General features: G+C 44.8%; 1 protein-coding gene across 5 annotated transcripts; it reads right to left on the bottom strand.

The window, feature by feature from the left end:
• Nucleotides 1-2,133: 2,133 nt before the first annotated feature.
• ZNF621 (zinc finger protein 621) lies at nucleotides 2,134-17,364 on the bottom strand. 5 transcript variants are annotated; one of them, XM_038570530.1, is made up of 5 exons: nucleotides 17,346-17,364; nucleotides 16,027-16,112; nucleotides 6,214-6,340; nucleotides 5,503-5,613; nucleotides 2,134-3,913 (listed from the first exon to the last, which is right to left on the bottom strand). In XM_038570530.1, exons 1-5 carry the CDS (start codon nucleotides 17,350-17,352, stop codon nucleotides 2,853-2,855), a joined length of 1,392 nt encoding a protein of 463 aa, XP_038426458.1. In that variant the 5' UTR covers nucleotides 17,353-17,364; the 3' UTR covers nucleotides 2,134-2,852. The 5 variants fall into 5 exon arrangements, with proteins under 5 accessions (XP_038426458.1, XP_038426459.1, XP_038426455.1 ...); XM_038570531.1 differs by lacking the exon at nucleotides 17,346-17,364 and adding an exon at nucleotides 16,421-16,581; XM_038570527.1 differs by lacking the exon at nucleotides 17,346-17,364 and adding an exon at nucleotides 16,405-16,576.
• Nucleotides 17,365-17,696: the final 332 nt, after the last annotated feature.

Genomic DNA, 17,696 nt, shown 5'->3' with positions numbered 1-17,696 from the left:
AACATCTCTGGAGAGCCATTTCATTGAGGAATCCAAGATGTATCATTTTTCTCTTGATTCATCTCTCAAAGTTCTTCTGATTTCTAGCTGAGAAGGTACCCAAGTCTAGTTGGGAGCATTCTGGATAGAAGCAGAGGGAGAGGGACAAGGACCTGACATTCAGCATGGTACCCCTGACCTCTAAAACCCGTTTTATTGCTCCAGTGAACAGAGAGATAGGGGAGGTGACCGAATCTAAGTACTTGGTAAAGACTTAGTAAATTCTCCTGTTCCTACCCCCACCGGCATCCTCTATTCCCACAGAAACCTGAATTTTCAACTCCTAAGTCTCCTAAGTGGGAAATCTGCCACATAAGATGGCTGCTCAGCTTCCTCGGGGTGACTGTTCAAAGTTACAACTCTTCATCACCTTCCAGTTTCCAAGCTATTCACATCATATTTTTTTTATTAAAGATTTTATTTCTTTATTCATGAGAGACACAGAGAGGCAGAGACACAGGTAGAGGGAAAAGCAGGCTCCATGCAGGGAGCCTGATGCGGGACTTGATCCTGGGACTCCAGGATCACACACTGGGCTTCCAAAGGCAGGTGCTAAACTGCTATCCCTCATGTCATATTTTCATCATCCTTGTAAGCTGGTCTTTAATCTTTTACTGTTTTAGTGGAGTTTCAGGAGGGCATGAATGCTAACATGTCCAACCACCATTTTCACCAAAAAGTCTGTTGTAGATCTTATTTTTGCCAACTATGCTTTGGATTTCTTGGTCTGTTTTCTTGTCTTTAGTTTGTAGTGAATTTGTTTCCCACCACCAAACACCATCTCCAGCCTCCTGAACTACCAAGGTTTCAAACTCATCTTCTAAGGGATGCATCCAAGCTTGTAAATACTGCTCTGAGTACCACCTTTTGCTACATCCTAGACAGCTGCTGCATCCTGTTCTTACTGTTCAGTTCCTGATCATCCATTACAGCCAATTTGTGCTCTCTTTAACCCAAGAGCTCCTTGGAGGGGAATTAACTTTCTAGTAAGAAAATATTTCTTCATTATTTCAGTCAACAGGCAAATAGCAAAAGGTAGCCTGTTTTCAACCCCCATAAGCCTCTGGCAGTGGAGAACTCTAGAACGCCTCATAGCCACCTCAGACCTCTTTGCCCCTTTCTTTCTTTCCTATTGGCCATGTTTCAATTGCTTTTCTCTCTGCTTCTAAACCACACTGCTTTTAGAGATCTCTCTCATGAAGATCCACTGTACAGTAAGGTGTTCCCTCCCAAACCCTGTATAAATACATGCCTCCAACAGCCCATAGCCACTTTGTGCTCAGAGTTTCTTTCAATGTATGTCTAGGTATGACCATAGATACCAAAATCAGAAGTTCTGGGAGTTCGGCCAGAAAATTACTCTTTTCAGACCAGGTTATTCAGATGCATGGTAAAGTGTAAGAACCACTAATTTAAAGGTTTTTCTGTTAATTGCTGTGGAGAAATATCTAGGTAGCAAAAGCAACTTAAAAGAATAAAATGTATGGCCCAATGTTTAAAGAGTCACTTTATATCAATGCTGATAATGAAGGACTCAGATTCTTTTTTCAGAAATCGCTTCAGAGCACCTGGGTGGCTCCTCTGTTAAGCATCTGCCTTTGGCTCAGTTCATCATTCCAGGGTCCTGAGATCAAGCTCCGTGTCAGGCTCCCTGTTCAGCAGCAAGTCTGCTTCTTTCTCTCCTTGTACCCCCCTTCCCCCATTCATTCTCTCTCTCTCTCTCTCGCTCTAATAAATAGATTTTTTTTAATTAAAAAAAGAAAAGAAATTGCTCACATAGTCCTTTGCATAGTTGTAAAAGATTCCCATCAAGGTCAAAAATAAAAGCAATCCAAAATTCTGCTTCCCAGACCTATCACAGGTTAGCCGCCATTTAGCTGTGTGGTGACACAGCTCCCTCTATTCCTAAAAAATAATTCAGAAACTTATTCAAATTTTCCCCAAGTTGGCTTTACACTGATGCTCTTTCTTTCGTAATTCGCCATATTCTTATTCACAATCCATACTATCCGGAGAACATAAAATGTTGAAGCCAATGCTTGCAAACAGAAAACCAGACTGCCCACTGAGAAAAATGTACACAGCACAGGGAACAAAGATGAATACTTTGGTGTATATTTACTTAGGAAATCAAAGATAAAAAAAAAAATCTAGATATCAAGAGCAAAACTAAAGAAAAAAACACAGTGTTCAAAGACATAACTGCTATCAATTGCATAAATAATTGTTATCACTGCATATAGTTGTTCACTGGTTATTTCTCATGCTCTTTTGCATACACAGCTGAAGATCCTCAATGATCCATACCAAGGGCAACATGACTTCAACTGCATTGACGTCACCTTAGCCCACTGAACAATCCACAGTAATTTCTGAGTCTGCTGCTGAAAGCGGTTGCTGGTGCTCTCCTTCCGCACCCCACCCTGCCATCCCCTCCAGTTCCTGCACAGCTCTCCTGCTTCCCCCAAGCCGCTTGGCTCTAACCACAAAGGCCCCGTGCAAGGATGGGCTCTCCCGCAGACACTCTAATGCAACCAAGTGTCCTGCCAGCACTTCCAACACCCACATCCTCACAGGGCAGATTCAGCCATTACTGTTCAAGCCTGAAAGAGACTGGTGCAAAGGTCAGATAGTTGCACTTTCTACCCAGACGGAAATACAACAACACGGTCTTTCAATATATATAGATTATAATGGAGCTTATGCTGAAACAATTGTGAGGAGTGTAAGGTGAAGACAAAATATACAAATGAAACTCAAGTGAAGCTGACAGTCGGCTGGGCCTAAGAGCTGGAGGAGTGCTGAGATAAAGCTCATGAGGGATGAGGGGAAGGGGCTAGAATAACTGGGGAAGGCTTCACAGTGGGAGGAAGGCCCTGGAAGACGTGCACTATTTGGACAGGTGAAGACGGCATTCCAGATGCGGGCAGTAGCATGAACAAAGGTCCAGAGGTAGGAATAAGTACAGCATGTGGAAAGGTCAGTGAAGGCACGGCCACAGTGGGAGCAGAGCACGGGCCCTGGATAGGAGCAGCAGAGAAGGCTGAAGAGGGGCATGGGGGACCCATCAGCGATGGCCCAAGAACCTTGACAGGCTTCTTCTCCATGGGGTGCAGTTTCTGGTGCTGAACAAAACTGCCGTACCATTTGAATGCTTTCCCACACACCTTGCACTCATAGGGCTTCTCTCCAGTGTGGACTCTCTGATGCTGGATGGAAGCTATCTTCTGAGTGAATGCCTTGCCACACTCCTTACACTGGTATGGCTTCTCCCCTGTGTGAATCCTCTGATGGACGATAAAAAGTGACCTACACCCAAAAGCTTTCCAACACTCCTTGCATTTATAGAGTTTCTCTCCAGTGTGCAATCTCTGATGCTGAAGATAAGCTGCGCTTCTACGGAAGGCCTTTCCACACTCCTTACATTCATACGGCTTCTCTCCAGTGTGGATCCTCTGATGCTGAGTCAAGGCTGTGTTGGAACTCAAACCTTTGCCGCACTCCTTACATTCATAGGGCCCTTCCCCGATGTGATTCTTCTCATGTACAATACAGTCATAGCTGGACTTAAAAGCTTTGCCACATTCCTTACACTTGAAGGGCTTTTCCCCAGTATGACTCATCTGGTGCCGAATAAGCTTCGAGTTATATCTGAAGATTTTCCCACATTCTTTACATTCATAGAACTTCATTCCACCCCGAAGTATCAGATTCGGATTCAGACTGAAAGTCTGCCATGTGGCCTTGCTTTTAAAGTCAAAGTGCTGGGAAACATTTCTGAGAAGTCCTCCTCCGAGCGTTCTGTGCAACTCTGCCTCTTCAGCTGCTTCCTGCTTTACAGCAGGCTCCTCTTTCTTGATCCAGGACTCACCACCTGCCCAAAGAAACCACAAGTTTTCCAAGTTACTGACCTGGAAGGAAAACAGGATCCTGGGCTCCCGTCTTCTCTTGTAGAATGTGATTTTGAAAAACATACTCACGAAGTGGCTACAACCATCCACACAGGAGGATAAGAGAGAAAAAGGAAAACGATCATCTACAGGTAGAGGAGGAAGACACTAGGAACAGACCAGAAGCACCTCTAATGAGGAAGGCTGGGAAGTGGACTAAGGCAGGTGAAAGGAGCACGATGACACCTTCCAGAATGGAAAGGAAAGAAGGCAGCAGGGAGAAAAAGAGAAAAACAGAATGGAAGAGATAAGAGGAATCAGCAAAAAAGGCAAAATTTTCGAAAGAGAAAGAAAGGGAGAGAGAGAGACCCCAAAAAGGAAAGGAAATCCGTACTCCTGGGAAGAAGAGATGAATAGCTCTCACACTAGCAGGGGTCTAGCAGGCTGCAAACCAAACTCAAAAATACTGCATCTCAATGCCCCACCCCTGCCATAAACCAGGAAGCCATCCTAAATTCTAAATAATGGCCCAATGATTTTATTTTTAAATATTCCACATGGGGCACCTGGGTGGTATAGTCAGTTAAGTGTCTGACTCTTGATTTCCGCTCAGGTATAATCTCCAGGTTGTAGGATCAAGCCCCACATTGGGCTCCGCACTCCGCATGGAGTCGGCTTGAGGATTCTTTCTTTCTTTCTCTCTCTCTCTCCCCCACTCTTTCTCTCCCTCCCCCACTTCTCATTCTCTCTCTAAAACAAATAAATATTGCACATAATCTCCTAAGATAAAAGATTCTTTCAGAAAGTCAGCTGGTACATAGATGATTCAACTGGAGCATATTTCTGCTAAAAGAACCACTCTTTACAAAATCAATTTTCCTATATGGAAACTTTCTTCCTAAAGAAAGAAAACTGAAGTAATCAAGAGCCCCCAGGACTGGTGAGCAGTCTCAGGAAAACTTTAGGCTACTGGTGTTGGGTGTGTGCATATGTGTATTCATGTGTGCTTGTGTGTGTTGGTATGTGTGTGCTTACATATGTGTGTGTCTGTGTATGTTGGGTGCAGTGATGGGCAACAGTTCCTGCCTTTCCATCTGTATGTAAGACTAAGACAGATATAATGTAAGACCTAAAGATTATGGCATATAGAACTTTTAGGTGACTCAAACACTAAAAAGGCAAATTAAAGGCATTTGCTTCATTGCTGAAGGCCTAAAAACAAAACGCATAGCTGTGGCACAAATAAATCAGTTTGACCCATAGAATCATACTTTTCTCAAAGTATGGCTGAAACCTACTTTTTCAAATGAAATTGGCGTAAAACTAAGTATTTCCCCTAAGTAAGAAAAGAGGTGGTTTAGGAGCTACTAGGTCACAGCTTTTCTGTGGGAGGTGAGTGGCCATGCACCCCTAGGGACTGGTCTTCCCCAGGCTCAGGGCTGGAACTGGGCAGAGGTCAAAGAGTGCATTGAATGCCTTATAAACGACAGGGAGCCATGTTCTCTGCTGCAGAAGGAACATTTTTAATAACCTGGGAAGGCAAAACCAAAAACCGCTAGGTTCTCTTACTCACCTGGACTGATGCATCTCACAACCTCTGCTTCCCAGGGATCTGGGCCCCATGGTGCTTCCCCTCTCTCCAGCTGGGAGACCAGAACAGGTTTGGGGAATGGAAATGCTCCTCCAGCAAGAAAAAGGAAAAACAAGTTGAAGGAAGACTTCCAGAGCTTTCCTGAGATCCATCTCGGCCCACCTCACAATAGGCTGGCAGGGGGAAGGAGGGAGGGAAGGGGACGAGGGGGAGGAGAAGGGGGATGGGATGAAATGCCCAGGAGACCAAGGGGTTCTGAGGAAGAGCTCCAAACTATGGTCCAAGGCAAGGCCAAGGAGATAGCCATTCTCCTCAGGAAGAAACTGCAATCTCGCCCTGACCTAAAGAGATGCCCTCAGGAAGAACACAGGTCCTGATATCCGGGGAGACTCCCGCACTGGGGGAGGACCAGTATCCCCACAACACTGGCAACATGGAAGAACCGAGGGCTCTCCTAGTGCACCAGGAAGAGTCCTCTCCCTCAGGGCCCAGAACCATGTCCTTCTCCGGAATGTGGGGAGAAATCTGATTTCAAAACCAGAGGGAACCAGGGATTTCCTCACCCAGCATCTCCAGAGGCTGGTGACTACAGAAATAACTTCTGAAGTCATCAAACCTAAGGACTTCTGGAAGCCCCAGAGCATCTGAGGAAGAGGTCAAACTATCACAAAGGACCAGAGATAGAGTCCTTACCCAAGGAAGCCACATTAGCATAATTCTCCAGCATCACCTCCCGGTACAAGTCCCTCTGCGCATGGTCCAGGCTGGCCCACTGACTCTGGGTGAAGTACACGGCCACATCCTCAAAGGTCACTGGCTCCTGAAACAACAGGCTCCTGCTCAAGCCCCATGTGAGGGCAGGAGAGAGGCCTGAGTTACAGGGTCAAGGTAGACCTGCCAGGGTCTCCAACTGTGAGCCTCCTGGAAGGTCGGCTCTAGTGAAAAGAGCACCCAGCAGCCCAAAGCGGCAAGCCCTCAGCCAATGTTCCCACTTCCAAAGGGAGAACCCCAACACTCTTCCATCTGCATGGTTCTGAGGCCCCAAAGCTGTCATCCCAATCTCATAGCCTGGCAGCTGGGGCTCTCTCCCTGGTCACTGCATCAACCCCCATGTTCCTGACTCTGTCCCTATGGCATCTCCTACCCTCTTGTACTCCACAATCCCATCACTCTATTTTCTATACATCAGCCAATGGAGACTGCTGCCGACCACTGCCATTCACCCTGTCTCCACCTGTCCAAAGTACACACACACCCCTGCACCTAGCACCTCCTTGGTCTTCCCCAACATTTCCACTAGTGCAGAAGAGCTACTCCTTAAAGGTAGGAGCTACTCCAAATTTTTTCTACCTTCTTACTTTATCAGAAAGCTCTCTTGAAGGAAACCTGCAGCTTGCCTTTTCTGGCTTCTTCTCTGAACCACTTATCTTCAAAGAAAGCTAGAAGTGCCCTGTCTCTGGATACAGATCCATCCCCCAGTCTTGAGCTCCACCCCACCTGCCAAGATGGGCCCCTCTCTGCCTCCCCCTGCAGCCTTCTGTGTCCCCAAGGGTGAAGGGAGTTAATACTTATTAGTTAAGCACTAGGCACCAGGCTCTTAGGTAAGTACTTTTAGGACAGGTATTTCATCTTTTTTATTAAAGACTGATGGATTGATTGATTGATATGTGTGTGTGTGTGTGTGTGTGTGTGTGTGTGAGAGAGAGAGAGAGAGAGAGACAGAGACAGAAGAAAAGAGCACAAGCAGGAGGTACAGAGAGAGAGAGAGGGAGGGAGAAAATCTCAAACAGACTCCGCTGAGCGCAGAGCCCAATGCAGGGCTCAATCCAAGGACCCTGAGATCATTACCTGAGCTGAAGTCAAGAGTTGGGACACGTAACTGACTGAGCCACCCAGGCACCCATGTATTTCCTTTCATCTTAAATATATGAAGTAGGAATTATTAGTGCCATTTTCACATGATGAAACTAAGGTTCAGAAGGATTACTTTGCCCAGGACCACACAGAAAGAACTGATTGATCTGGGATTTCAGCCAGATCCATCAAACAGTAAACCTGGGCTCTTTCCACACACCAAGCTGCCTCCCATTACTGGGCTCACCCCTGATCCTCATCATGACCTGGTGTTGTCCCATCTTTGAAGAACAGTGTCTCAAATTCGTAACTCCCAACAGCACCTGTCAATCCATCTTTACCATGCTCCCTCCAAGCCACAGGGCTCCTTCCCCCAATGTGGACTAAAGGGTCAGCTATTTTAAAACGTCACATACCACCCTGGAAACCAGAGCCCCTGAATCTTCCATGGGAGTGTCCACTGGCTACTTCCTCTGCTTCTACAGTCAGGATAGTATAGACCACAAAAACTAGATTCTCACATTGGAAGAAGTTTCATGACTTCTGTGCCTTCTCACCCTGATGCTCCCCCAGAATCCACATCCTAGGAGATATTCAGTACCTTATGCAGTCAGCTTTGTTCTTCTAGCAGCCAGAAATGAAAACACCTACCAAGAGGGGCTCAGCTAAGCCCCTAACTCTGTGTGCCACTGTCTCTCAGGGCAACAGCCTTGCAGTGGGGTCAGCACTGGGGCCGGGCAGAAGGGAAGGCTACTGTAACTGCTCTTGGAGGAAGCCAGGAAGAAATGTATCGCAAGGATAAACGATGGCACTCACAGTGTTCATGGCTGCTCTACACTCAGATCCTTATGAGTGTCCCATTTTATTTTATTTTTTTAGAGAGAGAGAGAGAGAGCAGCTAGGGGGGAAGGGGAGAGGGAAGAAAGAGAGAATCCTAAGCAGGCTCCACAATGAGTGTGGAGCCCAATGCTGGGCTCAATCTCATGACCCTGAGATCATGACCTGAGCCGAAACCAAGAGTCAGACACTTAACCAACTGAGCCACCCAGGCACCCCATGAGGGTGTCCTTTTAAAACAACAGTTAGGGAACTCAGTTCAAAAGGAGACACTAAAAGAAAAAGTACAAATGTGGACACTCCTCAGAACAAGAGCTGACCTTTAAACTAGGCAATGACAAGGTACAAAGGGCCCCCAAAATAGTCTGACACAAAAATCCCAACACTAGACAGAACCATGATGTCCTGGAAGTACTTACTGATTCAACAAGGTGGTAAAGTCTCTGAGGACACCAGCCACAGGATCATAGGTGAGCCAAAGTTCACCTCCACTTATAGCAAGTCAGACCTTACTTCCTAATGTCTCCTGGGCTACTCTTACAACCTCCTCCTCCTCCCAGCCTGCCACCACCAATCTCTTCCTCCCCTACTATCCTTCTTCCCCACCAGCAAATATTCCCAGGGTTCCAGAGTCTGAAAAAAGAAAAAAAAAAAATGCCTATAATTGAAGGAACACTTATTGCTTTAAGGTAGTCAGGTTGCAAAAATACTTTTTTTTTTTCCTCCTGTGGGTGGGTTCCCATGTTCACCTTATTTTTCTCCTTAGTCTTTCTGATCATTCAACAAATTAGTTCATTATCCATCTCCCTCCAGCAGAACAAAGGTCCGTGAGGCAAGGACTCTGCTTTGTTCAATAACCGGTTCACTATAACACAGTGATCCAGTGCCTGGCAGATACTAAATGCTTAATATAAATCTGCTAAATGAATTCCAAAAAAGGTTTGAGCATAAATAAATTTTTTTAAACTTATAGTCAGAAAAAAACCCCAAATATCTTTTTGCAAAAGAGTGTAAACAAGGAGTACAAATCCAAGAAATGAGCAGAAATATCTTTACTTGCATATGAAGTAACTATCTGCCTAAAAATATCCAAGAGCCAACGAAATAAATGGAAAATATTTAGAACTGACAAAATAACTCAATGTAAGTTAGCTAGATATAGGGTAAGTAAACTGGAATCACTAGCTTTCCTAAATACCATAACAATTAAAGATAAAATGGGGGATGCCTGGCTGGCTCAGCTGATAAAGCACGTGACTCTTGATCTTGGGGTTGTGAGTTCCAGCCCCACAGAGGGTGTAGAGAGGACATAAAAATAAAATCTTAGGGGATCCCTGGGTGGCTCAGCGGTTAGGTGCCTGCCTTTGGCCCAGGGCGTGGTCCTGGGGTCCCGGGATCGAATCCCATGTCGGGCTCCCAGAATGGAGCCTGCTTCTCCCTCTGCCTGTGTCTCTGCCTCTCTCTCTGTGTCCCTCATGAATAAATAAATAAAATCTTTGAAAAATAAAAAAATAAAAATAAAATAAAATATTAAAAAAGATAAAATGGGAGAAAATAAGATGCCATTCATACAGCTAAGACTAGACCTTACAAAAATGTGCAAGGCCCAGATGAACACAATAGAAAGTGAATACGGGAGAAATAGTGTTTCTGAGTCGGAAGAATCAAATTTGTAAACAGTTATGTCCAATTATGTCTAGGAATTCAATAATATCCATGCTCCCACCAAAAAAGTCAATGACATCTGGGCGGCTCAATCCATGCTGCACAGGACTCTTGATCTCAGGATTATGAATTCAAGCCCCACATTGGATGTGGACCCTACTTTTAATAATAGTAATAATAAATAATAATAATAATAATAGTATTACCTAGAAAAGTAAGTGTGGAAGACTACCCAAATGTTTTGAAGAAATTTTGAAAAAAAAAAAAAAAAAAAAAAAAGATGAACAGGAATTAAACTCTACATTAAAAGGCCAATACTTGGGCAGTCCGGGTGGCTCAGCGGTTTAGTGCTGCCTTCAGCCCAGGGCGATCCTAGAGAGCCGGGATCAAGAGGAATCGAGTCCCATGTTGGGTTCCCTGCATGGAGCCTGCTTCTCCCTCTGCCTGTGTCTCTGCCTCTCTCTCTCTCTCTTTCTCTGTGTCTCTCATGAATAAATAAATTTTTAAAATAATAATAAAAAAAATAAAAGGCCAATACTTCAGATTTGTGCTCACTCTTTTGAACAGGGACATTCATCTAAGAGAACAATTGGATACACTGTAACGGTTAAACAGCTTCTCTCATAGGTACTGTAGGATGTAAATAAACAGCTAAGTGTATTTAGTTTAATGCAGTGAAATTATATTAAATGTTGCTCTTATGCCACATTACACTGAATACTGGATGCACACTTAAAGACATGGTTTTTGTGTGAAACGCAATATGGGATCTGTGTCTACAGTTGAAACATTTGATATGTTTGTTAATTCTAGTCTCAGGCATTTAAATGTAAGCTTTTTAAAAATTAATGGAGAAGTTGTGAGATGCAATATCAATACTTCAGGATTTTGGTCTTGGTGTTTGTATGAAATTCCAAAGCCTTGATTTGAATCGTTCACTGTATTGTGATTTCCTTTTAGGTGTATTGCACTAAATGAAACATCTTCCTTTTAAAAAGTGAAAGAAAAAAATAGAATAATACAATAAATAAGAAAACAAGCCATCAACAGGGAGAAATAGCTGAAAGGACCTATTTGATAAAGGGCTTAACCAAAGTATACAAAGAACTCTTAAATCTCAAAGGTAACAAACAACCCCATTAAAAAATGTGCAAAAGACCAGAAGACACATCTCACAAAGATGTACAGATGGCACACAGGTATATGAAAAGATGTTCTATATCATATGTCGACAAGTAAATGTACATTAAAACACTGATACCACTAGAATGACCAAAATCTAGAACACTGACAACACCAAATGCTGGTGAGGAGTGGAGCAACAGGAAATCTCATTTATTACAGATAGGAATGCAAAATTGCACAGCCACTTTGAAAGGCAGTTTGGCTCGCTCTTTCTTTCTTTTCTTTCTTTCTTTCTTTCTTTCTTTCTTTCTTTCTTTCTTTCTTTCAAAGAAAGTTTGGCTCTTTCTTTCTTTCTTTTTTAAAGAATTTATTTATTTATTCATAAGACACACACACAGAGAGACAGAGGCAGAGACACAGGCAGAGGGAGAAGCAAGTTCCATGCAGGGAACCTGATGTGGGACTCGATCCCAGGACTCCAGGATCATGCATGCCCTGGGCTGAAGGCAGGCACTAATCCACTAAGCCACCCAGGGATCCCTTGGCAGTTTCTTATAAAACTACACATACCCTTACCATATGATCCAGCAATCATTCTCCTTGGGATCTTCCCAAATGAGCTGAAAATTTTTATCTATATAAAAACTTGCACACAGAGGTTTGTAATAGCTTTATTCATAATTGCCAAAACTTGGAGATGTCCTTCAGTAGAGGTGAACGGATAAACTGTGGTACATCCAGAGACTATGGAATGTTATTCAGCACTGAAAAGAATTATACTACCAAACCATGCAAAATGATAGAGGAAACTTAAATGCATGTAACCAAATCAAATAAATCAATCTGAAAAAGCTACATACTTCCTGATTCCAATTACATAACAGAACTATGAAGAAGATAGTAAAAAGATTGCCAAGGAGATAGGGATGAACAGCGTGGAGGATTTTCAGGACCATGAAAATATCCTGTATGATTCTATAATAATACGCTGTATGATTCTATAATGATGGATACATGTCATTATACATTTGTAACCCACAGAATGTTGAACACCAAGAGTGAACCCTAATGTAGACTTTGGGTGATTGTGATGTGTCAGTATGGGTTTACCAATTTTAACAAAATTACCAGTCTGACGGCAGATGTTGATTATGGGGAAGACTGAATAGCCAAAGCAATCTTGAAAAAGAAAAACAAAGCTGGAGGTATCACAATTCCAGATTTCAAGATATACTACAAAGTTGTAGTAATCCAAACAGTATGGTAGTGGCATAAACTAGACACACAAATCAATGAAACAAAATGGAGTCCAGAAATAAATCCACACTTATCTGATCAATTAATCTGTGACAAAGGAGGCAAGAATATACAATGGGGGAAGAGACATTCAATAAATGGTGCTGGGAAAACTGGACAACTATATGCAGAAGAATGAAATTGGACTACTTTCTTACGTATCAAAAAAAAAAAAACAAACAAAAACCTCAAAATGGATTAAAGACCTAAATATGAGACCTGAAACTATAAAAATTCCTGGAGAGAACACACGCAGTAGTTTTTCTGACATCAGGCACAGCAACATTTTTCTAGATGTGTCTTCTAAGGCATGGGAAACAAAAGCAAAAATAAACTATTAGGACTACACCAAACTAAAAAGCTTTTGCACAGCAAAGGAAGCCAGCAATAAAACAAAAAGGCAACCTATTAAATGGGAGAAGATATTTACAAATAATATATCCAATAAGGACTTAATATCTAAAAAATACAAAGAACTTATACAACTCAACACCAAAAAAAGCACACCAAAAAACAATCTGATTTAAAAATGGGCAGAGGACTTGAATAGACATTTCCCCCAAAGACCTACATACAGGTGGCCAATAGACACATGAAAAAATGCTCAGCATCAATCACCATCAGGAAGATGCAAACCAAAACCAAAATGAAGTATCACCTCACACCTGTCAGAATGGCTGAAATAAAAAAGACAAGAAATAGTAAGTGTGGGTGAAGATGCGGAGAAAAAGGAACCCTAGTGCACTGTGGGTGGGAATGTAAATTGGTATGACCACTGTGGAAAACAGGATGGAAGTTTCTCAATTAAAAACAGAATACCATATGATCCAATAATTGCACTACTGGATATTTAGCCAAAGAAAAAAGAAACACGAATTCAAAAAGATACATGCAACTCTATGTTTAATGCAGCATTATTTAAATAGCCATGATAATGGAATCAACCTAAGTTTCCATCAATAAACAAATGGATAAGGAAGATACACGTGAGACGAGACAGATATATATATATATACATACACACACACACACAGTGAAATATTTTGCAGCCATAAAAAAAGGATCAGATTGTGTCATTTGTAACAACATGGATGAACCTACCGAGAACTATGCTAACAAAATAACTCAAGACTGAAAAAAAAAAAAAACTCAGACTGAGAAAGACAAACACTATATAATTTCATTCATATGTGGAATCTAAAAAAAATTAATAAGCAAAAAGAATCAGTTCTGTAAATACAGAGAACTGAGGGTTGCACAGAGTGGCGGTGGGGTGGGCAAAATGGGAGAAGGGGAGTGGCAGACACAGGTTTCCAGTTGTAGAATGAGTAAATCAGGAATAAAAGGCACAGCATAAAGAATATAATGAATATCACTGTAACAGTGTTAGAGGATGAAAGATGATAATCATGCTTGTGGTGAGAAGCATAATGTATAAACTCATCAAATCGCTAAACTTATCAAATGTTACACTCCAACTAATGTAACATTGTGTGTCGACTACACTCAAAAAGAAAAAAAAAAAAATTAGGGTGCCTGGCTGGCTCAGTCTGTAGAGCATGGGACTACTGATCTCCGGATCCTGAGTTTGAACCTGAGTGGAGTTTACTTAATAAACAAAACTTTACAAAAAAAAAGGCAATGGGGGAAGGTTATGCATATATGGAGGTAGGGTGTGTATGGAAACTGTGCTTTCTATTCCATTTTACTATGAACCCAAAACTTGTCTGAAAATAAAGCCAATTTAAAAAAAAAAAAAGAAAGGACAATACTTATCTCTTATGGGACTAAAATATGCTTGTAACTGACTCACCACACCCTTCTACAACTAAAACCACTGGGGCTGGAAAAATCTTTTTTTTTTTTTTTTTTAAGATTTTATTTATTTATTTATTTTTAAAGATTTTATTTATTCATAAGAGACATAGAGAGAGAGAGACACAGGCAGCAGGAGAAGCAGGCTCCATGCAGGGAGCCTGACTTGCAACTAAAACCACTGGGGCTGGAAAAACCTTTTTTTTTTTTAAAGATTTTATTTATTTATTTATTTATTTATTTATTTATTTATTTATTTATTTATTTTTAAAGATTTTATTTATTCATAAGAGACAGAGAGAGAGAGAGACACAGGCAGCAGGAGAAGCAGGCTCCATGCAGGGAGCCTGACTTGGGACTCGATCCCGGGACCCCAGGATCACGCCCTGGGCTGAAGGTGGCGCTAAACCGCTGAGCCACCAGGGCTGCCCAAAATTTTATTTATTTATTCATGAGAGACACACAGAGAGACGCAGAGACACAGGCAGCGCGAGAAGCAGACTCCGCCTGAGGAGCCTGATGCAGGACTTGATTCCAGGACCCTGGGATCACCAACTGAGCCAAAGGCAAATGCTGAAACAGCCACCCAGGTGCCCGCCCCCCCCCCCTTTTTTAAAGTAATCTCTACACCTAACATGGGGCTTGAGCTCTCGACACTGAGATCAAGAGTTGCATGCTCTACCAACTTAGCCAGCCAAACCCTGGAAAACCTTTTTTTTTTTTTTTTTTAAGATTTTATTTACTCATTCATGAGAGAAGAGAGAGAGAGAGAGGGGGGCAGAGACACAGGCAGAGGGAGAAGCAGGCTCCATGCAGGGAGCCCGACGTGGGACTTGATCCTGGGTCTCCAGGATCATGCCCAGGGCTAAAGGCGGCACAGAACTGCTGAGCCACCCGGGCTGCCCTGGAAAATCTTTTTTAACACATAAATCCAACCACGTCACCTACACTGCTTAATAATTATCCTTTAGTGCTTTCCCTCTGAACTCAGAATAGAAATCAAAGTCTTTATAGTTACTATTTCTCCTACTGCACAGTGAACTACTTTCTCTGATCTCTCCCTGTTTCTAGAGTATACCCAGCTTTCTCCCTGACTTCAGGACCTTTGCATTTGCTGTCCTTCTCTCTGGAAAGTGCTCTTTAGCTCTCTCTTCAGGGCTTCCCAGAACTGTTTCTAGCTCATCTTGGGGTCTCAACCTCATGTCATGTTCCTTGAGGGGGAGCTTCTTCAAGGCTTCTCAGATTTGAAAATGTACATGCATAAGAATCGCCTGAAGAGCCTGTTACAATAGATTCCTGGTCCCACTCTCCCTCCTCCCCAGTCTGATTCTGGGTCTAGGATGGGGCCCAAAAATGTGCAATTCTGAAGACCTCCCAGGTGATGCTGATGCTGCCCACAGGCGGACCACACTTTTGAGAAACACTTAGGTTAGCAACATGTAATTAACTTACTGATTTGTTAACAAACCATTTTGCTGCAAGTACCTTCCACGAGAAAAGGAAACTTGTTCTGCATCATCCAATACTATGTACCTCGCACTTACAAGCTGCCTATGGAAAGAACAATGCTGGTCTCCCTGTGATACCTCTAGAATCTGTAGAACAACTTCCTCAATAGAGAATTTCTCCGATCTCAGCAGGCAACTTTTATTTGCAAAACATGATCTGTATTTCCACATTCAGGGAGGATTTCTTAGCTTGGGTGCCTCTTTTCCCACGTAACCCTACACACGGGCAGTCATCACTTTCACACACACAACTCCTCTCTCCTCCACCACTATTGACAGCTGTAGCTGTGAGATAAACTTAAGGGGGAAATCGGAGCGTGGCCAAGTAAGGCCTTCTTGGTCCTTTCCTGATTACCTACCTGAGAGCTAACGTGATTTTAAACGACTGCAAGGAAGCTCAGCTCACCTGAGGCCAAGTTGTCTGGAGCATGGCTGATGTCCCCTGGCTTCGTGCACTGTCTTCTTGATTTGGAGGAGCAAGAACCTTAGGAGCTGAGAGAAGAGCCATGAGCGCAACCGGCCCTGTCCGGCAACACCGTAACCGCCCGCAGCGTCCCCAGTCTCCCATTTCCAGCACGCGGAGGGGGCGCCCTCAGAGCCCTCGCCGCCCCCCGCCTCCCCCCCCCCCCCCCCCCCAGGCCGACGGGCCCCGACGACCTCCGGAACGGCTCCGCCCGGCCCTCAGGACGCTCCTCCGGCCTGCTCAGGCCCCGCGCGCGCCCGGGCCCATCCGCACGGAGCGCGCCGACCGATCCTAGCCCTACAGCGCTGAGTCCCAACAAACCTAAAAGCGCGCTTACAGGAACCATGACGTTGACCCCACACGGAGCCAATGGAGAAGGACGCAGAGGTGCCAGGCCGCGCGTTAACGGGGAAACACTCGGTGTTCGAAGGGCGATGCTGACCGGAGCCCCGCCCGGGACCGCCGCCTGGAGCACGGAGCCCCGCGCCTCGGCGGGCGGGGGCCGGGCCGGGGGCCGCGAGGGGGGCCGCGCAACCACCCCGGGCGGCCTCGGCCAGGCCACACGCCGACCTCCGCGTCAGCGCGGCGGGCGAGCCGACACTGGGCCCGGCGAGGAGGGACGCCGGGCGGGCCTCGGCGTCGAACGGGCTGGGACTCCCGCCGCCCCGGACCCAGCGCCGAAAAGCCGCCAGGTGCGCCGCGACGCGGAAGGGAGGGCGAGCGCCCGGCGCCGCTCTAGGCCGCGGAGGCAGCGCCGCTCTGTGGTCCGGCCCGGCCCACGTGACCGGCCCGCCGCGCGCTCGTTGGCTGGTGGCTCCCCGCGCCGCGGCCGTCGCTACCTCCGGGGACCCTCTGGGCCGCCTGTGCTGCGCGGTCGCCCCGGCTGCGCTGCTGTGCGGAGGACGGCTCCCGGCTGCCGCCGCTCAGAGCCCCAAGCCCAGCACCCTCCGGGGGTCGCAAGCTGGGCCCCCCTTAGGAAAGCTGCGGTTTCCGTCCGGCCGTCCGAAGCCCTCTCCCCTCCGAGGACCCGCACGTGTGGGAGTGTCTTGGGACAGTCTCACTCGGCTACCAAAATACGGGTGACCAAGTTGCCAGGCCTCCTGTATATACAGGACATGTCCTTTATTAGATGATTTTGTTCTGTATCGACCTATAGGTCCTCTCTTTAGCTTTTCCCAAGAAATTTACCAACAAATCTGCAGTTAAGAGCTATTTTCCCACCCAGTAACTGGCATTTAGGTAATTTAAAAAAAAAAAAATACCTTCCATGAAGATCTGGATAATCCGTTAACAGTCTCTCCTGCAATTTGGCTGAATGAAGTTTAAGAAAACTGAGAACAGATTAAAATTACGTTCTTTAGAGTCAAGTAATTGCCGCTAATTTGCATAACTTTGGGTCAGTACACGTTCTACAAGCCAGCCAATCAGTGACAGCCTCGCTTCGGTGGCCATTCGCTTGGGAAAGGTAGCAGATCGATGGCAGCCCAAGCTTCTGAACATGAGCCAATCAGTGACAAATACCCCTGAAAGTCAGCCAACCAGTGCCCTTCACAGAGCGACCAAGCTTTTGAAAATCCCTGGGTAGTCTGGTTCCAATGACCACGGTTAGCCAG

Source organism: Canis lupus, chromosome 23 (assembly GCF_011100685.1).
Source record: "Canis lupus familiaris isolate Mischka breed German Shepherd chromosome 23, alternate assembly UU_Cfam_GSD_1.0, whole genome shotgun sequence".
Taxonomy (NCBI): domain Eukaryota; kingdom Metazoa; phylum Chordata; class Mammalia; order Carnivora; family Canidae; genus Canis; species Canis lupus.
The sequence above is the reverse complement of the archived record's forward strand: the minus strand, read 5'-3'. Positions and strand labels throughout refer to the sequence as shown.